Raw genomic sequence first — 24099 nt, 5'->3', positions numbered from 1 at the left:
TATATTTTAAACTTGTAATCTTGATATTTTTCCTGTGATCCCCATGCCAAAAATCTAATATACAGATTCTATTTCACACTTTTTGCTTTCCATTATCCTGCTTCTCAAGCAGTACCAATGTACGAACAGCTTTTCCCAGCCTTCTTGATTGTTTCCAACAGTTCATCTGCTGACAGTGCAGATGTAACATAAACACGTTGTTTTTCCAAGTCTACTTTGATGTTGTCAATTCCCCCTGATGACAAAAACAAGAAGATAAAATGATGAAAATGGCTGGTGAAAAAATATATCCCATTAACTTTATTATCAACATAGGTAATTCCTTAAAGTACATATAATTTTTTTACCTTTTTTGTTGAGCACACGGGTGACAGCACCTGAGCAACCCTCACAAGTCATTTCCACCTGGAACTCGTGACGCTGAAGACGAGTAAATAAATATTTAAATCCCATTTAATTATGCTCTGAAGAGATACAAATGAGAAGAGTAGGGAGCTTTAGCAATGACAATGGCAACATTACCAAGAATGTCACAAATTTGCATATTTAGTGGGAGAAAACAATAGCTTTGCACACTCCGCACATGCGTTTTTCATTTTTGCCCATTTCTTTCCTGTCGTCAGCAAAACAACAATGGGAAATAACTAAATTTGAGGTTTTATGTAAAACGTCAGCACTTGGAGATAAATTTTCATTTTCTCCCCTACATTCAATGCCACTCAGTACAGTTTCATTCCTGAGGGACTGCCACGCCTTTATCATATTAAAAAGCTTGGAATGGTCGCAAAGTGATTACAATGACACAAATTTATGTTTTTAGATGATGCTCTCGTTGCCCTTCCAGTCATCGTTGCTAAAGCTCCCTAATATTTTGTCTCACATCCCCTTCCTTTCCCCACTAATTCCCACCTTGTCCCAGCCAGGATGGGGTGGGGGGGGGGGGGGAGGGGGAGTTAATGCTGACTCGTGCATTGATATTTCACTTCTATGTAATGTGAATATGGAATCTGACAACTGGTGCGTTATGTTTTGGATTTTATGTTCCTGATAAACAGCATCTGGTAGATCCAACATGGCAAATATAGAATCTCTCGAGAAAGGATTGTCCTTTTGCTCGTTCACTAGCATCAGTGCCTTTGACACACACTTAATTTGTTCTCTGTCTACTAATAATATTAAGAGTGGGTATATTAAAACCACCAATTCTATATAGTGACCCTACCTGTTTTCCAGAGTTATAAAACACCCAGGCTACCCTGTTCTGAAGTTAATTAATACGTCTCAACGAAATAAAGTCCTAAATTGCAAAACGAACGACTCCTGTTCAGTGTTTCTACGTCTGAAACTGAGCTCCTTTATAGTTGCCTCCTTCGCAGCCGTTTTTAGGCTCGTCCCTCCCCACAAACGTTTGTGGGGAGGGACGAGCCTAAAAACGGCTGCGAAGGAGGCTACGTACTTTATAGTGAAAGCAGAAAATTACAACTTTCACCCGTTTTCATCTGAGACATTGCAAAAAAAATCTCTACCTTCACTAGCTATATTACAATGTAAGAAATGTGCGTTTTTACTTACCGTGGCCATTTTTTAAAACGTCTCACAACACGACCACTCTCGAGATGATAATAACACTACACAATTCTTACACGAGGTGTTCAGCATTCAAAATGAAAGTGATCTGCACAGTTCATCTGTGGCGGGGTGGCTGGGGGACTGAACCTGTCTTTGTTGGTGAGGGGTGAGTGCAAAATTGGTGAAATTTGTTGATAAAATTACAGTCATTCGTTTTATTCAGCGGTTTAGTTGTTTTTCATTCAATTTTTTGTGTTTTTACTCCCCCTGACGAAAAGACATCGTCGTCCTCTTTGTTAACAACCCCCGGCGGGGGGGGGGGACTCCCATATGAAACAGACGGGGATGCTCGTCGTCTCGCTTAGGGGTGTAAATTTTGGATTTTGGTCTCGCTTAGGGTGTTCCGGGCAAAGCGCCAATATTTTATGCCACCAAGGTCTCGTTTAGGGTTGCGCGAAGTAACACAGAATTACGCGCAAAGAAACAGAAGTCAAATTTCCTTTTAAATTTTCTTTTTAGATAAAAGCATTCGATGATTATGCCTTTTTATCATTAAAACTAATTGCGTGTCGTATTTTTGTGTTTTTAAACGGTCTCTTTTAGGGGTCAAAATTTGCTTAAGCCACGCCTAGATTGGTCTCCTTTAGGGGTTAAATTCAAAATTTTCAACGAGCATCCCCGTCTGTTTCATATGGGAGTCCCCCCCCCCCCCCGGGTTAACAACATCCTATGAATTTTGTAGGGGGGTCAGTGGGGGTGAACGGACTACACGGGCCGTCGTTCCGTGGCAAAGCTCATAGTTAGTAGTACTAACTATGCAAAGCTGGATGGAGAGGTCTGTCGACGTTGTTGTTATTGGGGGCGGAATAAGCGGTCTCTGTGCAGCAAAGTTACTCGCGTTAGAGTATGGAATAAGTGTTGTTGTTTTAGAGGCAAGAAATAGAGTTGGTGGACGAACGAACACCGTAGAGGATGCTAGGTTTAAGTATTCCGACCTCGGCGGTGCTTATGTGGGACCAACCCAGAACAGAATTTTACGCGTAGCGAAAGAACTTGGCATACAAACATACAAAGTGTACAATGAAGGCAACATCGTCGAGCTTCTGGGTGGGAAAAGACGACTTTTCGCGGGAGATTTGTCGACATGGAATCCTGTAGCTATTTTAGACTATTACAACATGATACGTACTTTGGATAACATGAGTGAGGAAATTCCGTTAGACCAGCCATGGACAGCGCCGAAAGCCAATGAATGGGATAGCATGACGGTGAGAGAGTTTTTCGACAAGGCGTGCTGGACGAATTATGCGAAGAAGCGAATGGTGCAAGTGTTCAATGATGCAATGGCGGCTGAGCCGAAACAAATGTCTTTGCTGTATTACTTGTGGTACCTCAAGTCAGGTGATGGAGTGTTAAGGGTAGCTGCTATTGAAAATGCTGGCCAGGAACGGAAATTCATCGGGGGATCTCAGCAGATTAGTAATAGAATAAAAGACAAGCTTGGAGATATGGTGAAAATAATTAATTAATAATGTTTGCAAGCATTCTTTTTTTACTACAGTTTTCCGAAGAAAAAGATCAAGATTTTGAAATCTGTGAAATTAAAGCCACAGGTCGTCTCTTCTGAAGCGTTAGTCCCTGCAATTGATGTAAAATGTAATTTTACCTAACAAATAAATGAAAATCAGGGGAAAATGCTAAATATGGTGACCCAGCTCATGGAGGGGGGACTGGTAAGTAGATACATGGTTACAATTCAAAGGCTTTTTTCTCAAAACCTAGCTTTACGAACAGGGTTAAAATTTTGGGAATTAGTAAACAACATGAAGATGAAACCGTCAACTTTTTTTTGAAAAAAGATCTATCAGACAGTGTTTCAACAGGAGCCCATAAGGGCTCCTGGTTTCAGTTATTGTCAAACTTGTCTGACAGATTTAACTTTTCATTTCTATACATAATTAGTTTTTCTCGCTAAGGAAATCCCGAAATTTTAAGGTGGTGTTGTACGTGGCTAGTATTTGAGAAAAAGGCCTTTGAAATGTCTAGTTACCAGTCCCCACTCCAGGAGCTCTGTCACCATATTGTGCATTTCCCCCTGATTTGCATTTATGTGTTTGGTAAAAAATACATTTTACATCATTTGCAGTGACTAACTCTTCAAAAGAGACATCCTTTCGCTTTAATTTCACAGAATTCAAAATCTTGATCTTTTTCTTTGAAAAAACTGTAGTAAGGCTCCTTAAGTGCTAATTAACCATTGGAATATAGAATCCATTTGCTTTTCCAGTATAAAGGCGCTGGCTGGCAAAGTAACAGTAGGTGATGTCTATTATGATAACTATGATCAGGTGTACTTTTCTAGACAGGTGCACCTGTTACATTTTCTTAACGAGTTGTCTGCCGCCCACATGTCAAGATTGATGTTATCATGTGTCATGCTATAAATGTGAGCCAATCAGATTTTACCAGAAATTACCGGCACATTGCAAATCAAGGAAACATGATGAAAAAATGTAGAACTCTAGCTGGAATGTCTGCGAAGTCAGGCTTTATCCATACAATCAAAGATATTTCTGCAAATCCCGCTTGATAGTTGGTGTGGTTTCTCTGTTCAAACCATCAAGGAACAAAGAATTTCAAGGTAAAATCAGAGAAAAGAAAAACCAAATAATTCCAAGGTATCATCAGGCGCAATCAACAGTACAATTAACTTTATTATTTGAGATGCCAATAAAAGATGATCATATCACAGTAATATGTGGAAAATGTCTAGTTTTCCAGCAGCAGTTACTCAACTATCATTTTGTATAAAGAAGTTTGTCACTAAACCATTGTTCAGCGCTTCCGTAAACAATGTCGAATTTCTCTATCAAACTTGGCTGATTCCCCAAATGTGGCAGCACTTAAGTTCTATTTGGTTCTTTTTGGAACTTGTTGCTTCCGAATATATTCCAAAGGACTTACCACAACTACAAACGTTTTCGAGTCCGTGGAAGTGGGACGATGCATTTTTTCCTAGAATGTTTGGGACTGTGAATAACACTATTGCCAAATCCTGAAGGTACATTTGTAGTACAACTTTTATGTCTTTTTTCAGAGAAACCATTCTTCAGATGCATTCTCTCTGCCCTTCCTTTAAAGATTTTGAAAAAAAATCTGAAGTTGAAGCAACAGCAGCTGCAAACAGAGCCTAAACATCATTCCTGTTCAAATCCTTCTCTGCGGCCATAGTTTGGTCAGCTGTTAACGGATTTTTTTGCAATTCTTTAACAAATCAGAGAGAGGCTCCAAGAGCTCTATTTTTTTCGGCCAATCAGAATAAAGTCCAGATTCTGGACTACTTGCAGACGACTTGTTAAGAAATTTTATCATGCATACTTGTATGCCTGATCGCAGGTTACTTCTGTGATATCTTAAGGGTTTTTATCCCTTTCTGAAAGGGGCGGGGATGCTATTGTCGTCTCACCTAGGCATATGCTGCCTGTTTTAGGAGCCTTTTGTGTACTTTTCACTCTTGGTCATTGGTACTAATTAAAAGTACTAACCCATATTCCCAGTAAACTACCCTTATTAATGGCGTGTATTACCAATAGAACCAAAGTACCTGCATAGTCTAAGTAATGCCAAGGTAACTTTGTGCTCTTGCGCTATAAGAAGATGTTGATGTTAACAATTGAGAAAGAGTGAAGCAAATGCATAGATAAGCGACTGACGATACGAAAAAATGATGAGAAAATCGATGTCATTTTTGTAACTCCAATTCATGTCTTGAGCGTATTTCAAGCTATCACTATTTTTCTTATAAGTACTAAAATCATCTGTACTAAGAAAAAAAATTCAGAAAACGACATCCTATTTTAGGCATGGTATAAACCTAGGAGTCTAAGTTTCAGATTTTGGTCTCACTTAGGGTGTTCTGGACAAATTGCCATCTTATATAGCCTTGGAGGTATTGACTACAGGGCTGTAAACTCTCCTGGATAATCCAGGAGATTCCAAATTTTGGATTGTATCACCAAAGTTTGTCATTTCTAGTGAGAATCTAATTTCACAACAGTAATAACGAAATTCATATTTTAACTCCGGTAAACCATTTGTAGCTATTCATGGATTGTAATTTAAGCAGTAATGTGGTTGTTCCAAAATCAACCAATCAAATTAAATGTTACAATGCCAATGATGTCTTTTTCGTGTGTGTTTTGACTTTTTGCCTAGGTTGTGTGAGGTCTTTTGTACTTGTGTCAAATTGCGGAGATTGGAGATGTAGATTGATTGTACTTTGCTTTTGACTTTCAACTTTTGGTTTCCAACTTGAAAAGACATAACTGAAAAAAGTGACTCCTGATTTAAATATCGTAGGTCGAACAGAGTCAGCGAGTATTTTTTGTGTCACGTTATGATCATCCCATCCCTATCAATTCTCAATATTTGAAGACTTTGGGGGTTGACAGCACTGTGACTGTCTCTATCAAAACATTTATGGAAGGTATTCTTTTATCTTGCAGGTAATTTTAAACAGCCCAGCCTGTCGCCTGCAGCAAGATGCAGATCACGTGGTGGTAACATGTGAAGATGGCAAAAAATACCAGGCAAAGTTTGCTATCAGTGCAATGCCTCAAGCTCTTCTGAATAGTGTGGCGTTCGAGCCACCCCTTCCTCCTTTGAAAAACCAATTGATTCAGAGGATTCCAATGGGCTCCGTCATAAAGACTGTAACCTTTTACAAGAAAGCATTTTGGCGTGAAAAAGGATTGAATGGTGTGCTTGTATCTGATTCCAGTCCTGCTTATGTCACTGTCGATGATACCAAGCCAGATGGATCGTACCCAGCCATCATGAGGTCAGGTGACATTTTAGTCTTGCAGGAAACGTCTCTTTATTGAATGAGATTAAGTTCCTTCAGGTGAATGTAATGTTTAAAAAACGAGTAGCTGTGTTTTATTGGGTTTAAAAACATGAGGCGTAGCCGAGTGTTGTTAGACCCGATAAAACGTGATGCAAGTTTTTTAAGGGTTTCAAAAACATTCCATGAAAAGCATATCCATCAGGACAAGTTTTCAGTTTGCCAGTATAAAATTATTATTTTGAAATTGTTAAATGAATTTATAACCATATGGATGTTACAGTCAATAATGATTGACTGTGACTGATTATTATAAACATGCTTTCTTATTATTATTTGTATCATGCTTTTGCTTTAAGGCTAAATTTTGGGTGATTTGAATGGCAATTTTTAAGTGTGATTTCAAATGGTATGTGAGAGCTAAAAGAGAGTTTGACAAACTCGGCGATGTAAAAAAATTACGATACTGTTATAGACAGGACTGGATGCTGTGTTACCCTAAAAAGCTGCTTTTCTTTGAAAAATTATCAGTTTTATCATCGGTGACCAAGCCCTTTACTGGTGCACAAAGACTCAGGAAGAAAGAAAGCAAGCAAGTTGTGAACAGTATGCCAAGGCTTTCGATAGTGAAGAAGCTCTTCATCCAACTCACTATATTGACAGAAACTGGCCAGCAGAAAAGTATTCTGGAGGATGTTATGTCAGTCTTATGCCTTGTGGAGTCATGACAAATTTTGGCAAAAGTCTGCGGGAGCCCATTGGCCGTGTGTACTTTGCTGGAACAGAAACAGCCACAGTTTGGTCAGGTAAGAGATACCTACTCCACTGTTCACATTGTCAAAATAAGTTCAAGAGCAAGGAAAGACCTGACTTAGGTTTCTTGCTACATGTATGCCCCTGCTGACAAGCCATTACATGTAAATACTGTGACCTTGTACAGAAAAAAGAAGACAGTTTATTTATTTGCTGTTGTGTATCTGTTGGAAAGAAAATTGTGACTTGTAATTAATCAGAAAAATGAGGTCTTTAAAGCTGCATTTGTTATTGTTTCAATGTGTATTCACAACGTGACCCCAAGCAAGGAGGTAAGTCAGGTGTTGCTTGTGATTAATTCGTTTTCGTTTTTGGTTGGGTTGTCTGTTGTTTTTTCCTCGGGCAACCAGGATATAAATTCTACAAAAAACTGGTCACCCAGTAAACTTAAATTACTGGTCGTGTGGGATGACTGGATGACCACTCACTTCAGGCACTGCATGTTAAATGAGTTCATGGTAACCCAGTAAAGGATGTGGATGAAGAGACTATTATAATAATAATAAGAATAATAATAATAACAATAATAACAATAATAATAATAATAATAATAATAATAATAATCATAATAATCATAACTATTACAAAATTCTCTAATCTGATTGCTTGTGATTTATTTGATTTCTGTTGTTTCAAATAACTATTATAGGATGCCGAGGGAGCAAATACATGTTAATTTGCCCCCTGAGCATCCCATAATGTCTTTCGAAAACAATAGAAATCAAAATGGCTGCCATATCTGGACATGGACACCTACACCATTTGTGTATCAATCACAATGCACTTGGAAGGGGTTTTTCTTGCTGTTTTCCTACTGTCTGCAAAACAGATTTAATACACTTTTAACTTTTTCACACAAAAAGGTTTTCAAAGACTTTTTATCCTACAGGATTGTCAACTGTATTTAGCACTCCAGGAGAAATGACTACCCCTAAATCATTAGAATTAATAGGTACATCATATGTTTAAGGGGTAAAAATTCCATACCAGATAAATTATACAATAGCAATTTCTCACTTAACAGGATACATGGATGGCGCTGTCCAAGCTGGTGAGCGAGCTGCAAGGGAGGTGTTGTTTGCAATGGGCAAGATATCCAAACAAGATATTCACCAAACTGAACCCCCATCACCAGATGTTCCACCTGTTCCCTGTCAACTGACAACTTTTCAGCGCTGGTTGCCAACTGTACCTGTCTTTTTATGCACTGTTACTGCAATCACATCTTTAGTGGGTTTTGCTTCATTCAGGCATTACTTGAAATAATCTTCACTGGACTTCATGGAATCCTATTTAGTCTATACCAAATCATTATGAACTGGTCAAAATGATGGACAAGTTCCAATAAAATTGATGTAAAATTGGTGGAATTTTGGCCATGTATTAAGGTGCAAGGGATGAATGGATTATTTATGGCTATTAATAATGAGTTTCTTAGGATTCAAATAATCATTATAAAGGAAAAAAGACACTTCTCTTCTTTATCACATTGAATGACTTTTCTGACTGTCAAGTAAGCAGAGAGAGTTTTTGCTCTGTTATCTCCCTAATGGCTTTTGGAATTTAGATCTGGATAGCATTTAAAAAAAAAAAAGAAGAAAGTACATATTGGTGCAGGAGAATACAGCTTTCTGTTGGGCTATCTTCAGTTTTCTTTTTTAATACAGTGTAAGGTAGAACACAATACAGAATGTTGCACTACATAATTGAATGCACTCAATTTGGATACATACATAACTTTATTTATATTTGAAACAATTGGAGCTTGTTAGGCTCCTAGCATGAACAGCAAAATAAATGTATTTGGTTAAGAAATACTGTAAGTGTACCTTTATTTCAAAACACCAATGAAATACCAAGTGAGCTTTCATGCCAAAGCATGACATCATCAGACGTGGTTACCTACAAAAATCACACCTTTCGATGCCTTTCTTAAAATGATTTAGTATTTCACAGATGAATGCATATGTTTACAAGGCTGCTGCCTTAGAAAATTTTCCGGGAGCCCTTCAGGCTTCCAACATTAATAGTTAGAAGCCCGAGTCATTTTTTTCAAGAGCCCAGAATTAATTAATTCCAGCTGGGATCATATTTACAAGAAAGTGAGAATGAATCAAGTAGGGCGCCCGTTTGGGCTACTTGTTCAGAAATTAGGTCACCCGCGCTCGCAAAAAGAAGGCGCCCCAGGCGACCGTTAGGCAGCAACCTTGGTTTAGACTACTTACTGTTGTCATTGCTGAAATGAATTTTACTCTGGGGTTTAACCCATTGATGAGTAAAATACTAAGTCTGACGGGGTTAGGTAAAGGGTTAAAAGTTTGGCTTTAATTAATTCAATAGGCCATTTTACTGTTGTCTTTTCAGTGACTTAGCCTATGAATGGATGCGAGGCTGCCGGTGACCTTGTATTGATACAGGCCTCATTGCTTTCTTTTATCATGGAAATTGTGTTATTGTAATTCTAAGTAGTCTACATTAACATTAGAAAAGCGCAAAGGTTTGTATCAAAGCAGGGTCACCGGCAGCCTTGCTTCCATTCTTAGGCCAGGTAAATTGGTCTATTAATACAATTAATATTACAGCCATTATTTAAGGGAAAAAAGCCAACTTCTCTTAGTGAAGTAGCTGATGCTTTTCATTGCCTGACAGTACTTATTTGTAGTGTTCAGCTCTACCTTCCAGCTCTCCCATTCATTCAATATGTTAAGCCACTAAATTTAGTCTCACTAACTTCTACTTGTCTGAAATGTCTCGTACAAGGCTAAATTAAATACCTGCATACTAAAATACTCTTATGGGGTCCCCTGGGGCCAGGATTGAAACCAACTATTAGGAGTATATTTAGGATGGTTGTTACTGTTTGTTGATTGAAGTAACAGACTTTGGAGAATTCTGTTTTGACTCTTATAAATCTCCTTTACAGATCTGAAGGGGGGAAGGGATAAGCGTCAAGAAGCTTGTCAAAATATGGGCATGCGACCACCAAAATTCCAACATCAGAAAAAAAATTGTTGGCAAATATTTTAATTCATACAAAATACATAACAGGACAAAACATTGAAATTTTTTTTTAAAATTTTTTTCATATACTTATTTTTCAAGGCAATGTAACAATACTATTTACAACAGACAAAACAAAGGATCAATTAGAAAGTTCTTGCAGTGCTTTAGTGTTTACTAGCAGATGATAATCACGAAACAGTGGCAATCACAAGGTGCATGTGGGGTTATTTGACATTAATGGGATCATTTATAACATTTATATTCTGTTTAGTTTCAAAGGTTTTTGCTCGTCAGAGAGCTGAAATTTTTTTTCGATTTTTTGCTGTTGAAAATGATCAGTTTTACGTTACTGTATTACTGTAAAACTGACAGTGCAAAAAGGATGAAGGGGTTTTAATAGTTTTTAATAATTATTTAAAAAAAATTCCACTCTAGCATAGCATCAGTTGCAGAATGACTGTTATGCAGTGAATTTCTTTCACCACGGAAAGCATGGATCATTGCAAAATCGAATGTAGGTCTCAACAGTTCCAGTACTGGCTTGCATTAAGGTTGTGTAAGTTGTAAGCTGCAAGAAAATAAAAATGGAATACCAAGCTCAGGCTAAACTGACAATATTTCACTCAAAAATCGTATTAGATGAAGATTTGACCCACCTTATTAAGAACAGGTTGAGTTGAGAGAACATTGAAAAGTTCTTTGAATGATACTGCCTGTTGAAGAGGAAAATCAGAAAATAAATTATACCTGTGCTGCTGTTTTCAACATCCACAAATTATTGAAAGCCTGGGGGAAAAATATTCTAAGCTCACCGCTTGACCCATCTTGTCCATGCAGGCCTTGCCCTGGAAAATACAAAAAGTACAGGGAAAATTCAATATACCTTATGCTTAAACAATATCTACAGACAGTTTGATTGGTGAGCATATCTAATTACCTACATTTTATTTCATTATAAAGTTAAAGAAATGCAGATTACTAAAATGTGATGAATTCATGCAGGCTAGAGTCAGAAAATATGCAATTTTACTTTCAAGGTTCTAGGAGGAAGGAACCAAATGTTACCAGTTGAGAACTCTTCTGCGTTCAAGGATTACGACAGGGGTAGTTAAAGATGAAGTTAAAAAGTCACAGCGTAACCCTTTCTCTCTTATAGATTTTCACTTTATTTTATTATTATACAAAAGTCCTATGTGGCGAAACTTTTCCAATCGGGAATTACCTAAAAGATATAAAATGTGGGTTTACTGGACAGTACTTTAATTCGCCCTTGTCACACGGCGGCCATATTGTCCTGGGAAACCAAAAGAGCTTTGTTTTACCACGCCAAGCCTCACAGTGGAAACCATGGGGGTGGTAAAACAAAGCTTTTTTGGTATCCCGGGACAATATGACCACCATGTGACAAGGGCGAATACCCTAATGCAGATTAGCCTACATGTAGCCGTACCCTCTCCCAAAAGAAAAACGGAGGAGGGAACACAATTTGGGCCAGCTCTTTGTAGACGTTCCTTCCTCCCATTTTTATTTCAGGTGGAAGGTACAGGTACACATAGGCTATGATGATGACTTAGGGTGCGTTCGATTGACCGTATTCCGGAATAGGAATACTTGGAATAGAAGTGAGAAATCCTTCGCTTTTACGGAGATTCATATTAAAAAATTGTCAAACACCTGCTAAAATGTTACTTTAAAGATCTATTTATTATCCTTGTTGCTTCAAAACACCAGACATACTGTTTTAAATCAACACTCCACGTATTCTTATTCCGGAATAGGGTCAATCGAACGCACCCTTAATGTCGAAAATGTTCAGTTTTTTACTTCAAGTTTTTTAGCCTTGTAAATAGTTCTTTCTAGGATTTTATTAGTCCATGGAGAATCCTTTATGGGAAAAGGGTGACAGGATTTTGTGATTTCTACAGGGGCCACCTCTAACAAATGCCTGGATGGATACACTTGGTATGAAAAATGAAAGATGTCATTATATCAATATTTACATACATGTAACTTGACATGTTCCATAAACAGGAGTAGGGCTGGCACAGCAGTGAGAACACTCGCCTTCCACCATTGTGCCCCAGGATCAATTCCCACATTCAACACCACATGTGGGTTGAGTTTGTTGGTTCTCCACTTTTTCCCTGGGTACTCTGGTTTTCCCCTCTCCTCAAAAACCAACATTTGATTTGATGTTTTTTCTGATTTCAGTTGATTTGTAGTCTCCCCAATTAGTAGAGCATGTGTGCTCGGCTAAATAACCCTGAGACTCAAAGTGATTAAGCAGCAGTTTTAAAGGCACTGTATTTAGCATTAACTCACTGGTGTTCTTCGATCATCTATCACCAATGGCGGCGTCCAGTTGTCGTAATTTGTCTGAAGAACATACCAGGTGCCATTTGAGATATCTAGGCTGAAATTGGATGAATGTCAACTGTTAATGTTACTCAAGCTACTTAAGATGGTGATCATTGCAGTTATTAATAAATGAACATTAATGTTACTTGAGCAGTAACGAAAGGAATGCTTGTGTCTAATTTAAAACTGATTGCTAGGATACAAAATAAAGTGCAGGAGAATTTCATGACAGAAAATAAGAAATGCCACTGAGCAAAGCTAATTTTTATTTTCCATTTTTTAGAGTAGAAAGAGACTGAAATATTGAAAGTAACATTGAAAAAGTGTGTTGACAGAAAACTACCACCAGACACAAGGCTGCTGCCTAAGAAAAATTTTCCAGAGCCCTTCGGGCTTCCAACATTAAAAGTTAGTAGCCCGAGTCATTTTTTCAAGAGCCCAGAATTAATTAATTAAAAGTGAGGATGAATCACCTTGTGATAAGCTAGGCACCCGTTCGGGCTACTCGCTCAGAAATCTGGTTGCCCGCGCTCGCAAGTAAGGCATCCCAGGCGACCAGGCGACCAGGCGACTGTTAGGCAGCAGCATTGATACAGTAAGAAAGTTTTAAACATTTTTTACAACCATTTGATGTTAATGTTTGTAACAATTACATGTAGTATTGCTCTTTTTTTTCCCTACCTCATTGGGTGTAAGCTGCTGGTGCGCGAGCGTGTTATTACAATACCCTGCAATAAAATTACCAGTAAGTAAATAGATAATGCGCAACTGATGCCTATGAATAATAATAGGTAATGGTTCAAGTTCCTTCATTTCACAACTATGTCTTTACCTGTCCTGATTTTGTTCCACCAAGAATGTAATAAACTGGAGCTAGAACCTCTTCATTGGTCAGCATATCACGAGCTTGTTCATAACTAAACATAAATAATATTGAATGGACATTGCAAGTTAGCAAATTTAATTGTGAACTCTTGTGGTCAATCATTTAAACAGAGTTCAGGAAATGCTCAACAAATCCACGGTCTAAGTCGTTTTTATTTTGAAAAGCCAATCGAGGAAAATAAAGGCTGATCATAGAATTGTCGAAAACAGTATCAAGAAGGCAAGATAAAAAGCCGGAGAAAATAAATAATAACACAACAATCTACTTGAAATGTGATTATAATCAGGTAAATTATAAGAGGGGTAGATCATTCAAAGACTGAAATTCTGCATCAAATAATTATTATTGAATGACACGTGTGAATTTCACTTCTCTCATAATTTATTATTATTATTATTATTATTATTATTATTATTATTATTATTATTATTATCATTAGATATTTATCATCATCATTAATAGTACTACTATTATTATTATCACCTGGTTGCCTTTTCAACAACATCTCTTGCAAGAAAACTAGTCCACTTTGCAGTTCTTATGCCGAGGATCCACTCTGCAATCCCTGCAAGTTGAAAGAGATTCTACAAATTCAACATCAATATATATATCTTTACACCACAGCACTTTTCCACAGGTGGTGGGTAGCGGGAAAATGATGAATCTTTTAAAGTTAAGCTACTGACTAGCATTTCTGCGAACAAGTAGTTGTATGACTCTCTTTATTCTCCTATGCGTTTCGTGTGTATTGCATACTTAATCAGGGTTTTTTTAATTCCCTGGCAAGGAAATTGCTTCATATATCACGTTCATGCGAAAGGATAAGCTTCCTACTGGTCTGTTCACTGCACTGTGTACCACCATGTATGACCAAAATACGGAAAGGGGGAGGAGTGGTAATTTTTGAATTTTGGAAGAAACATTTGGAAGTAGTTTAGGCCACTGAAAATACCTCAATTTGAATACTTTAACTGTTGCTGCTAAAAGATTGAAATATAATTTTTCATAGATCTCACTCATTTCAACGATCTCGCTATAGCTGCCTGATTTGCGATCCCAAATGACCAAGAGAATGCAAAAAATAACTATGTAATTCAATACCTTTTGAGGGAAAACCCAATGAAAAAACGTATAAAAATATGCCATAGGGAGGGGCAGAGATGTCAGTCTCTTTTGAATGGAATCTTTGTTAAAAATAAAATTGTGTTCAATTTTTAAAACTGACCTTCAGTTACCACCGTTACCAACGAAAACGTGAAACATGCATTCCATGTGTGTCACATGCCTGCGGGTCGTGAATATGTCGGTCACACACATACAGGAAAATTTTCCATGCTTAACTTACAATGCCAGACCAAAATTTATGTTTAGTAACCATTAACGTTGGATTGCAATTTCTACGCAAAAACACGGACCATTCAACAGCGCTAAATGTTAGGCTTGTGGCCCCCTGTCACCCACCACCCATGGAAAGTATTTGCTTACATGCATGCTTGCGACAGGGAAATTATTTCCAATTTTATAGCCACAATAAAATGCCAAAGCATCATGTTTACATGTACTTTCCATTTTCTCAATTATGAAGTCAGGATAAATGAAGAACAACTTGGTTAAAGGACAATGACAACCTTCATGACAGACTAGAGATACAAAAAATAAATGTACATAAGCTGTGCTTATAAAACCCAGTAATGAGTGAGTCAGGGCAATGTGCAAGCCAGCAAGACATGCGAGTCACACAGTTATTGAAAGGTAAAGAGTTTTAAAATGGGTGCTTAGACTTAAATACTGTTTATCAGCGCTATTTGAAATGGGTGCTTTGACTTAAATTCAAGACTCTCATGGCTCACATAACTCGTTGACTGGCTCACAGATTGTCCAGCCCCGTAATGAGCATCCATGCAAGTGTGAAATGCCACTTTTCACAAGGGCCTACAAGAATCTAAAATGGACATCTACCTTCTTAATCTTAGCGCGCAAGGTCTACTATTGGCTTCAAAGAGATGGAAGTGGTGGTTCAGTGGGTACAGACCTCTTCTATCCATTCTTTGTACAATCTCAAGTAAAAAACTGTCAGGCACTCCAAAAAACTTTGTTGCCAACTGCTTTCCAAACCTTTTGTTAACCTCATTTTTACTTAAGCTGTCATTTTTCAAAGAAATACTCTTTTAGAGTGCCCCTGTGACCAAAAAATCAATTCTTATTTTTTTTGGATTTCAAAATAGTATGTTCACTAAACACTAAAAGAAATAAACGACCAAAGTTAAGCCTTGATTTCAAAAAGAGACCTGTTTATTTTCACTGAGATTTCCTATTTAATGGTCCGCCACTACAAACTTTAAGTTCTTGAGAAAGCTGTATTGAGGAGATAATGACCTCAAAGGCTCACTAGTTTAAGAATGATGTGTGTGTGTGTTGACCGCAGAATTAATACGCAGCACGAGAGTTTTGGGCTGTTAGACTTTTAAACTCATGTGTGGCGTATGTAATAAACTGCATTCAGACACTGAAATTTTAAGCTAGTGAGCCTTTGACTTCACTTTTCCCTGGATCCATCCCTCTGAGGTCCAATCGGTCAGTTTTGAGCATGAGTAACGGCAGACCTTGAAATGCAAAACTTACACTCAAAGTAAACGGCCTTTGGATAAAAATCAAAGCTCAAAATCTTGCCAGTCAGGTGTTAAAGCAAACACACTTTAAAAAATCTGAAGGAAAAAAGGAAGTGATTTTTTTATCACAGGAGCACTTTAAATATTATACCACTTTTTGTTGTCCGCAATAGTTCTCTTACCAATATATCCTCCATCAATGTTGAACCGTTCATTCAAAGTAAGTGTCAGAACTCCCTGAGAATGATGAGCAAAAAAAGACTGTTTGTAAAAGTGCATTAAAGAGGCAAGAGACACGGTGAGAGGAAATTTGCTTGTATTGTTTTACTGTCACCTTTCCTTGTTGGTACCGTTACTATATCTGCCAGGTTTTGTGGGCTTATTGATCTCCTCCTCCTCCGTCTGAGGCTCTGCATTGATGACCTTGATGTTGCCCTCTGGCAGAAGCACCTTAGATGGTTTGGCCATGTCCAGCAGAGCGAATCATGGACTGGAAGGGTCCCCTCCCTGCATGTGGACAAGCACAGGACCCAGGGAAGGCAGCGAAAAATGGTGGAAGGACCTCTAGTTATCTGGACTAACCCCAGAGGATGCAAACAACCACGTTTTATGGAGAAGGGAAACGGCCATGCAATGTCAGACCCGCAGTTCAGTGGATGACTGACGTCATAGAGGATAGTGAGTGAATGAGTGATTGATCTTGTGTGCCAAGTTATTTGAAGGGTGGATGATGCTATCCAGAGGATGAGTGCGATCAAAACTAATATTATTATTGAGGTAATTGTTCTGAATTGTTATTTATCTTAACTATAGTAGATCACTAATAACCACTCTTTAGGACACCTTGAGCCAAAATGGCTCGTTACTACACAGATGTGCCTCGTCTGAGTAGTTATAAGGATTCTTATCCTACGGGGTTTAATTGATCACTGCAGTGTTCATCATGGTGGTTGGGTCCTTACACTTAATCAAAGAAACCATTAATTTTGTGGATCTCATTGAAAAATGATTAAGGCATTGATTGTAGATCTGTAGATCTCCTAAATTAAATCCTCATACATGTAATTTTTTGCATTAAAAAAGGCAAAAGTACAAGTTAAAGTGATACATGTATAATTTTTGCAATATTTAAATTTATTCTCAGAGGCAGGGACTCCAATATAAAAAGGACAGGGCTGCTCGTCAAACCTTTTAGGGGTTAAAAAAGTGGTTTTGGTACTTCTTAGGGTGTTCAGCCTCAAAAGGTCCACAGTAGCAGCCTTAGCAGTACCTTTTACAGTATTGAGCTGAAAAATTATGACAAGAGACCTTTGACAATTAACTATTTTTTAATTTTGTCTAATTAAAACCCATAATTTGGTACCTCTTAGGGGTGAAAAAAATTTCATGCCACGCCCACAAGACAGGATCTTGGTACCTCTTAGGGGTTCTTTTCAAAATTTCTGACGAGCACCTCCATCCTTTTTATATGGGAGTCTTCCCCCCACCCCCCAGGATTTATTGGTTTAAAATAAATTTTGGGGGTCTGTAAAAAAATCTCAATCATTCTGTAAATTCGAATGTAATTTCTCGAGATGTGAGAATCAGCTTCTCTTACAGTGAAACTGGTTGTTCATTTACGTGCCACTTTACAATTTTGTAGTGCAATGTTGGTGTTTTGATCGGCAGTTTGCTCCGAGGAAGTTGCAAGTTCAAGTTCAACCAGTTTTTACCTTTCCAGACTCAGATATTATTTTGTACCCATTCAAAACAACCTTTAACTCTACTTTTTACATAAATTTACGGCATAATCACTCTACACTGGGTGGGATTCGCAAGGCTGCAAAAAAAGTAAATTATAAAATCCACAATGTATCGCTGGTGCAATTGTTTGCAAACCATGAATTATCACAAGTTCTCAAATACACCTAAAAAAACTCACAAGAATTTAATTCAGGACTGTAAGGGGGTTGAAATATCAATTCAACACCACAGTTTCTTAGCATTAAGCGCAACCCGTTTTCCACGAAAACTCAATCTGCCAATACCGGATTCCCTGCGTAAACTGTCTTTGAATCAAAGAAATTAATCATTTCAAATCAATTTGAAGCTGAAGGGCCTTCCAAAATATTACAGTTATCAATAATGATATTATTCCAAACCGACTATGGAGAAGGTTCACAATGTAATTACAGTTCGAGGCATACCACTGAACTTCAACTGTGGATAGATAAGTTGCCAAATCTGAAACCTTCAACTTGCTTGGAGCAAAGTGCCAATCAAAAACACAACATTGCGTGACAATGTTGCAAATGTTGCGTGGCAATGTTGCAAAGTGGGGCGCAAATGAGCAACCGGTTTCACTGTAATTAATTATAGGCAATCAACCTTCTAAGTCTTACAGGTTTCACTCCTGATATCATTCCAACATATCCTGCAAAGCTCACTGACTTGTACACAGTTTTTCCCTTGCTCTGAAAAAAAAAAATAAATAAATAAATAACTAAAGACAATATACTCTTTATAGTCTTTAAGAGAAGAACTTCAAAAAACCTACTGTGGGGCCTTTTGAAAGACTAACATCTTTTTCACTCAAGTCCTCCTTTATAAACCACAATATGACAGTTATTTTTGGTTAAGATACAGTGGCCATCTGAACTTTCTAAAGAAAAAGTGGAATGCTCAGAAGACCGTGTGTGTACAGAGTGGGGCCTTGATAAATTGTAGTAGTCACTACTCCTTTGATGTGTTGGATGCAGCTACACTAAAGATATTAAAATGTGTATCAGTCAATGTTCATTCAAGCCTCAGAGGAGATTCGGTTCACAGTGTTTCCCTATCACATACACATGTATCAATCAGCCCATCGACCAAGTTGTCTTTTGGCCACTTAAACAGAGTTAACTGAATAGAGGGTAATGTGAAGTGCTAGATTTCTATCCCATATGAACCATGTGAGCGTTAGCCCTACTGATGGAAATGGGCCCACACAAGGACAGAGAAAAACTCTGACCAGGGTGGGAATTGAACCCACGACCTTCGGGTTAGATCTCCGCCGCTCTACCGACTGAGCTACAAGGTCAGACGGGAGCAGGCCGTGGGAACTGAAGATGTTAAAGTCACGACAATGAACATGTACAAGTACAAGGAAAGGTTACGTTTATACAAATGTTGGCCGTGTAGCCACTTAAGCTAGCAATTCACTACCCTGTGAGCAGACTCTTCCTAAATAACTCGGGAAGAGGAAAGAAGACTCTGCCAGCCACCTCGACATTTCGTACGAAATTCAAATGTATTTTGGTGTTAGTCACGTGTGACAAGCAACCAGAAAACCAAAACAAACAGTGATATTTTCGAACAACTCTGGAAAACACACGACAGCCAAGGAATCATTTCATCGGAAACTCAAGATAGCTCATACTTTTAAATTGCCATTTCACTTTTTACTGAAATTTTAATACTAAATAGGTTTCTGGCAGACTAGTTTCTGAAACCGACATACAGAGCAAATACTCACAGGAATTTACACAGTTGAAAATTGCCACGCCTTTGTAAATTTATAAAAATTTTGACAACACGTGGCAATTTATCATACGCAAAAATTAAAAAAACAGGTTTGATAAGTCCAAACTGGACTGTCTCATCCATTTCTTTGGATAAGCGGCAAAGCAAAGAACGTCGAGGCGGCTGACAGAGTCTTCTTTCCTCTTCCCGACTTATCTAGGAAGATCGAAAGAGACTATCCTCGAAGGGTAGCAATTCACCACCCCTCATTCATACTTTCAATGATAATTCGTCATTTTGTTACCTCCAGCTAGCACCAGCTCATAATATCGGCCGATATATCAGTCGATTGTCAATACACTATCAATACCGTATTTACCCGTGTATCAGTCGATCCCGTGTATAAGCCGACCCCCCCATTTTTGATGGCAGGGCCTCAAGCGCTTAATAGTTTTGTGGTTCAGCAGTTGTTTTGTCCTTGAGTTTCAAAAAAGTTGTCAGAAAATCGACCATATGTAAACCTCAAACTAGCCTGTTTCGTTGTTCAGGGATAAAGGGCTAATTAGAGGATAAGCACAACATCACAGAAGCAGGAAAATGACTTCAAATAGGATGCGAAATGTGCAAGGTTATTGGTCCTTGATTTATAAAATCTCACATGACAAACAAAACAAAAATACTAGCTTATAAACCAAACACTACGAAGTTTGCAAAAGGTTTGTATAAAGAATAAAAAACAATCATTACCAACCAGCATTTTCAAGCAACGCAAGTGACGATGCTTGCACACAAACACAAGGTATTGTGCCAGGTTACTAAGCAGTTGAACAGTTGAACAGAAATGCCTTTTTTAGCTTTCTGCCTTTGGTAAACGAAAGTTTCCAGAGTGTCTATTTCATATTTGTGCCAGTGAGTAGCTTCAACATTAAATTTTAGAGTTGGACAAATCCTTTTTCATTTCAACTGGAATTGCTTACAGTACATAACTTCATTTTGAAGTCTTTTGTCCACTGCATTCGTTATATCCAAGACAACATTATTCCCTTAATTTTGAATAAATTATTTAGCTGGAACTTGGCTCTAAATCTTTGACTCGTGTACAAGTCGAGGGCGATTTTTGGAGCTTCTTTTGAGGCCATAAAAGGTCAAATTATACACAGGTAAACACGCATCTCTTCCTGGTAATACATTGCTGTATTGGTCAACATATTGATTAGTGGTCTACACTCCAAGTTGCTCTGTTTCTTTTTTTGGTCATGGCTTCTTGATTATTTAATTCTGCTGTAATAACGGTTTATTCAATGTAATCCACAAGTGGCTCTTCTAACATTGAAAGCTAGACTATAAATGCAAAAAAAAAAAGTATATATATATATATATATATTTGTAGAGCTGGATTATTTGGTCGAAGACATTTATTGCTACTCATTTACTGCTACATGATATACTATACAATATATTAAAAAAAAAAAGTCTGAGTAACTATGAAATACAATGACAAAATACTGTACTATAAAAGGTTAAAATCGAAATCTGAAAATTGAAAATTAAATAATGTCGTATATACGAAAATTTCAGTGTTTCACGAAAAATTCATTCATTTGTTTATAAGGCTTAAACCTTGCTTATCTGGTTAGTATACCACAATTCAAAACTTGATTCCCTTTCACTTCAACTAAAAAACTCCTAAAATTTGTGGATGAGAAAATTGATGGCAAAGAAATTTTTGGTAATTAACCCTTTGATGCCTAAACAAGCCAGACTTGGTATTTTACTCTGTTTAATGCCACACGATTTTACTCGTCAATGGGGAACCCCCGGGAGTCAATGGAGAACCCCTGGGAGTCAATGAGGAACCCCTGGGAGTCAATGGGGAACCCCTGGAAGTCAATGGGGAACCCCCGGGAGTGAATGGTTTAAATTAATGAATTTTTGGTTAACCTGACCTTCCAGAGGGTTATTCAAACAAAAAGTATTTTCCATTGATGCATGATTTCCCATTTTAAAAGCCCATTTACCGCATTACTTTTTCAAAGATGCACAAATGTGACATTACAATCACCTGATAGTCTATATTAACGATGAGAGTCCTGAGAATTTCACTCAGCATCCAGGTGTCATTCTTTACGTCCCATCTAAAAAAAAATAGAACCAAGACGGTATAAATGCATGTAAATTTTAATAGTGGTTATCAAAGAACAATATTTTGATGACTTTCAAATTTTCTGGTAGTTTGAGACAGAAAATATATAATTTTCAGTTTATTTATTATGAAAATAAATGATGAAGGTCTGTTGAGGATCTCACTCGGCATACAGGTGTCATTCTGAAGGTCAAACCATAGTTAATCTAGGGACTGGTTATGAAACCATGGGAATTTCAAAAGCGGGAACAATACAGTTGCAATCAGATTTTGAACCGACCGTGACCCTGCACAATCGTTTCTTTTTGGTTCGCAAGTTAATTTCCAATAAATTAGTCGAAGCTTTTGATTATTTATCCCGCCGAAAAAAGCATGTTTTTGTCGGGTTTTGTGCAGGGTCAAGGCCAAAAAAGTGAACAAAAACATGAAACAAAGAAACTTGTCGAGTTTCTTAACCAGCCTACATCTATTAACTATGGGCAAACCCAACATTAATGAGTCCCTAAGGGTCAGTGACATAAAAAGGGGAGAGCCGCAGGGACTACTTGCATGCCCAGGAGAGCGGGATGGACAACTGAGGGTAATGATGATTACTCCTCCCCCCACCCCTGCAAGGCTTGTGAAACTAGAGAAGGAGGAATACAGATTCTCCTTTTATCTATTTATTTTTTAATTCAATTATATTATGTTAATCACTATCCTTGGGCAAAATTTGGGTGGCAGGGAAAGCAGAGCCTATGCCCCCTAGGATAGCGGTGTCCCTAGGAGGACCCCCTAGAGTAGCAGTGTCTCTAGAGGCAACACTATGTTAGAATGTAACATAAAGTGGACCAAAAGAGGGGTGCCCTTCTGGAAGGAGAATAGGTCAGATGGTGAGTTGTACCATTTTGGAGCATAAGCAATCCGGACCTATTGCCAAGGAGGGCTGTCCCACCTACTGTGGGGTAAAGAGCAGCCCAGGGTGCACTTCCCTGCCACCAATAAGTAAGTAAGAAATGTAAAAGGACACACACCTAAGTTTTAGTTTTCTAAATTGAGCTAATTTTTTTTTTTAGTTAAATGGTGGTAACATGTGGAATAATATAATGTAACAAACTATGAGACAAAACAACCAAACTAAAATAAAATAGATGAAATAGCATAACTTAAAAAATTTGTGAAATTAATTTTGAGCGCTATTCTATTTGACTTTAAATGATTGAAGAGATTTGTTTCAGAACTTACCCAAGAAACAGCCCAAAATCCAAATTCCGTGCATGAAACAGATTACCTGATGAGAAACAGTAATAACATTATTTTTAGTACTATTGTATTGTTAGTTGTGCCGTGGTGAGAGCACTCGCCTCCCATTAACGTAGCCCAGGTTCAATTCCCAGACTCAGCATCATATGTGGGTTGAGTTTGTGTGGGTTATTTACTCTGCTTCAAGGGTTTTTCTCCTGGTTCTCCAGTTTTCCTCCTTCAGCAAAACCAGCATACTCCAGATTTCAGCTGGCTGTAAGCTGTGCTCCAAGGTCATGAGTTGCATCGCTGCTGATACTTAGACAACCATTATTATTATTATTATTATTATTATTATTATTACAAACTTTAAAATACCTGATTTGTCCTCAGCAACAATAGATGTACAAACAGTGAATACTTCATAAAAGATATTGTACAGCAAAACTTCACCTAATAGTACAATGTGGGAGAGAGAATATACTGTATCAAGGAATGAACTCCATGTTGTCTCGGACCTGTTTTCATGCAAATAAACTCTTTCCTCTTTTTTCTTTGTTTCCCCTCAGCCTGCCTTGATCACCAGTAGCTTGTTTTAAGCTACCTGTGGGTCCCAAGTTGCCTTCACCTTTCCTGTTGTTGAATAAAGTTGTTGTGGTTGTTGTTGTTTTACAATGGCCAAGCCTTCTGATAGGGTGCGATGAAAAAATGCAAATTGTGCGAAATTTGCAGGGCAGATTGTGCGATTAGAAAGGCCAATTATGCGACAAATATTGTAAATTGTGCGATTTTTTTCTGAGCAATTTTAAGCTTGTTTTTCAAGGTTTCAGGATAAAAAAACACGTTTTTACTGCCCTAAAGACATTTTGAACATAAGGGAACAGTAATTATGAATCTTGATCGACATTAGTTGGGACAAGTAAAAAAATGAGGTCTTCTGCACTATTGGTGCACCATGTTAAAAGTTGAAAGGACACAGCTAACATGCCAAATGGATGATCAATATAATTATTAATATTCCTGTATGCTACGACTAGTGTAATGTCCTTATAGATCACAACGACGCTAATCGCAACAATAATCAAACACTCGCCTAGTTCACACTGTTCCTACAATCACTCGTCCCATGCCCACACGGTCACTGGGTTCCCGCGCTGGAGAGATCCCGGAT

The 24099-nt window shown here is 37.9% G+C and overlaps 3 protein-coding genes across 3 annotated transcripts in view; 1 reads left to right on the top strand and 2 right to left on the bottom strand.

Moving 5' to 3' along the window:
- LOC138000212 (copper transport protein ATOX1-like) lies at window positions 1–1706 on the bottom strand. Its single transcript, XM_068846463.1, has 3 exons — window positions 1573–1706; window positions 348–420; window positions 1–235 (listed from the first exon to the last, which is right to left on the bottom strand). The coding sequence occupies exons 1-3, from the start codon at window positions 1579–1581 to the stop codon at window positions 105–107; spliced, it is 213 nt and encodes a 70-aa protein (XP_068702564.1). The 5' UTR covers window positions 1582–1706; the 3' UTR covers window positions 1–104.
- Window positions 1707–2312: 606 nt separating this feature from the next.
- Window positions 2313–9041, top strand: LOC138000209 (amine oxidase [flavin-containing] A-like). The gene is made up of 4 exons (XM_068846458.1): window positions 2313–3080; window positions 6075–6409; window positions 6944–7218; window positions 8250–9041. The coding sequence occupies exons 1-4, from the start codon at window positions 2385–2387 to the stop codon at window positions 8489–8491; spliced, it is 1548 nt and encodes a 515-aa protein (XP_068702559.1). The 5' UTR covers window positions 2313–2384; the 3' UTR covers window positions 8492–9041.
- Window positions 9042–10233: 1192 nt separating this feature from the next.
- LOC138000210 (acid ceramidase-like) overlaps window positions 10234–24099 on the bottom strand; it is a 28174-nt gene continuing 14308 nt past the window's right edge. Inside the window, exons 6-17 of the mRNA XM_068846459.1 lie at window positions 23307–23381; window positions 22932–22977; window positions 21627–21699; window positions 18463–18534; window positions 16264–16318; window positions 13956–14037; window positions 13419–13503; window positions 13268–13314; window positions 12551–12641; window positions 11041–11073; window positions 10885–10941; window positions 10234–10796 (exon numbers count right to left, since the gene is read on the bottom strand). Of these exons, the coding sequence (XP_068702560.1) occupies window positions 10707–10796; window positions 10885–10941; window positions 11041–11073; window positions 12551–12641; window positions 13268–13314; window positions 13419–13503; window positions 13956–14037; window positions 16264–16318; window positions 18463–18534; window positions 21627–21699; window positions 22932–22977; window positions 23307–23381 (806 nt within the window). The 3' untranslated portion in view covers window positions 10234–10706. The remainder of the gene's footprint in view (window positions 10797–10884; window positions 10942–11040; window positions 11074–12550; window positions 12642–13267; window positions 13315–13418; window positions 13504–13955; window positions 14038–16263; window positions 16319–18462; window positions 18535–21626; window positions 21700–22931; window positions 22978–23306; window positions 23382–24099) is intronic.

Source organism: Montipora foliosa, chromosome 4, assembly GCF_036669935.1.
Source record: "Montipora foliosa isolate CH-2021 chromosome 4, ASM3666993v2, whole genome shotgun sequence".
Lineage (NCBI taxonomy): Eukaryota > Metazoa > Cnidaria > Anthozoa > Scleractinia > Acroporidae > Montipora > Montipora foliosa.
This window is presented reverse-complemented; position numbering and strand designations above follow the sequence as displayed.

Bases quoted from the DNA above. Each gene is read 5' to 3' on its own strand.
- LOC138000209 (XM_068846458.1), top strand. From the start codon at position 2,385: ATGCAAAGCTGGATGGAGAGGTCTGTCGACGTTGTTGTTATTGGGGGC. The intron at 3,081-6,074 runs GTGAAAATAATT...TTTATCTTGCAG, and splicing joins AAGACAAGCTTGGAGATATG to GTAATTTTAAACAGCCCAGC. The intron at 6,410-6,943 runs GTCAGGTGACAT...AAAAATTATCAG, and splicing joins TCGTACCCAGCCATCATGAG to TTTTATCATCGGTGACCAAG.
- LOC138000212 (XM_068846463.1), bottom strand. The intron at 236-347 runs GTAAAAAAATTA...TTTTGTCATCAG, and splicing joins CCGTGTGCTCAACAAAAAAG to GGGGAATTGACAACATCAAA.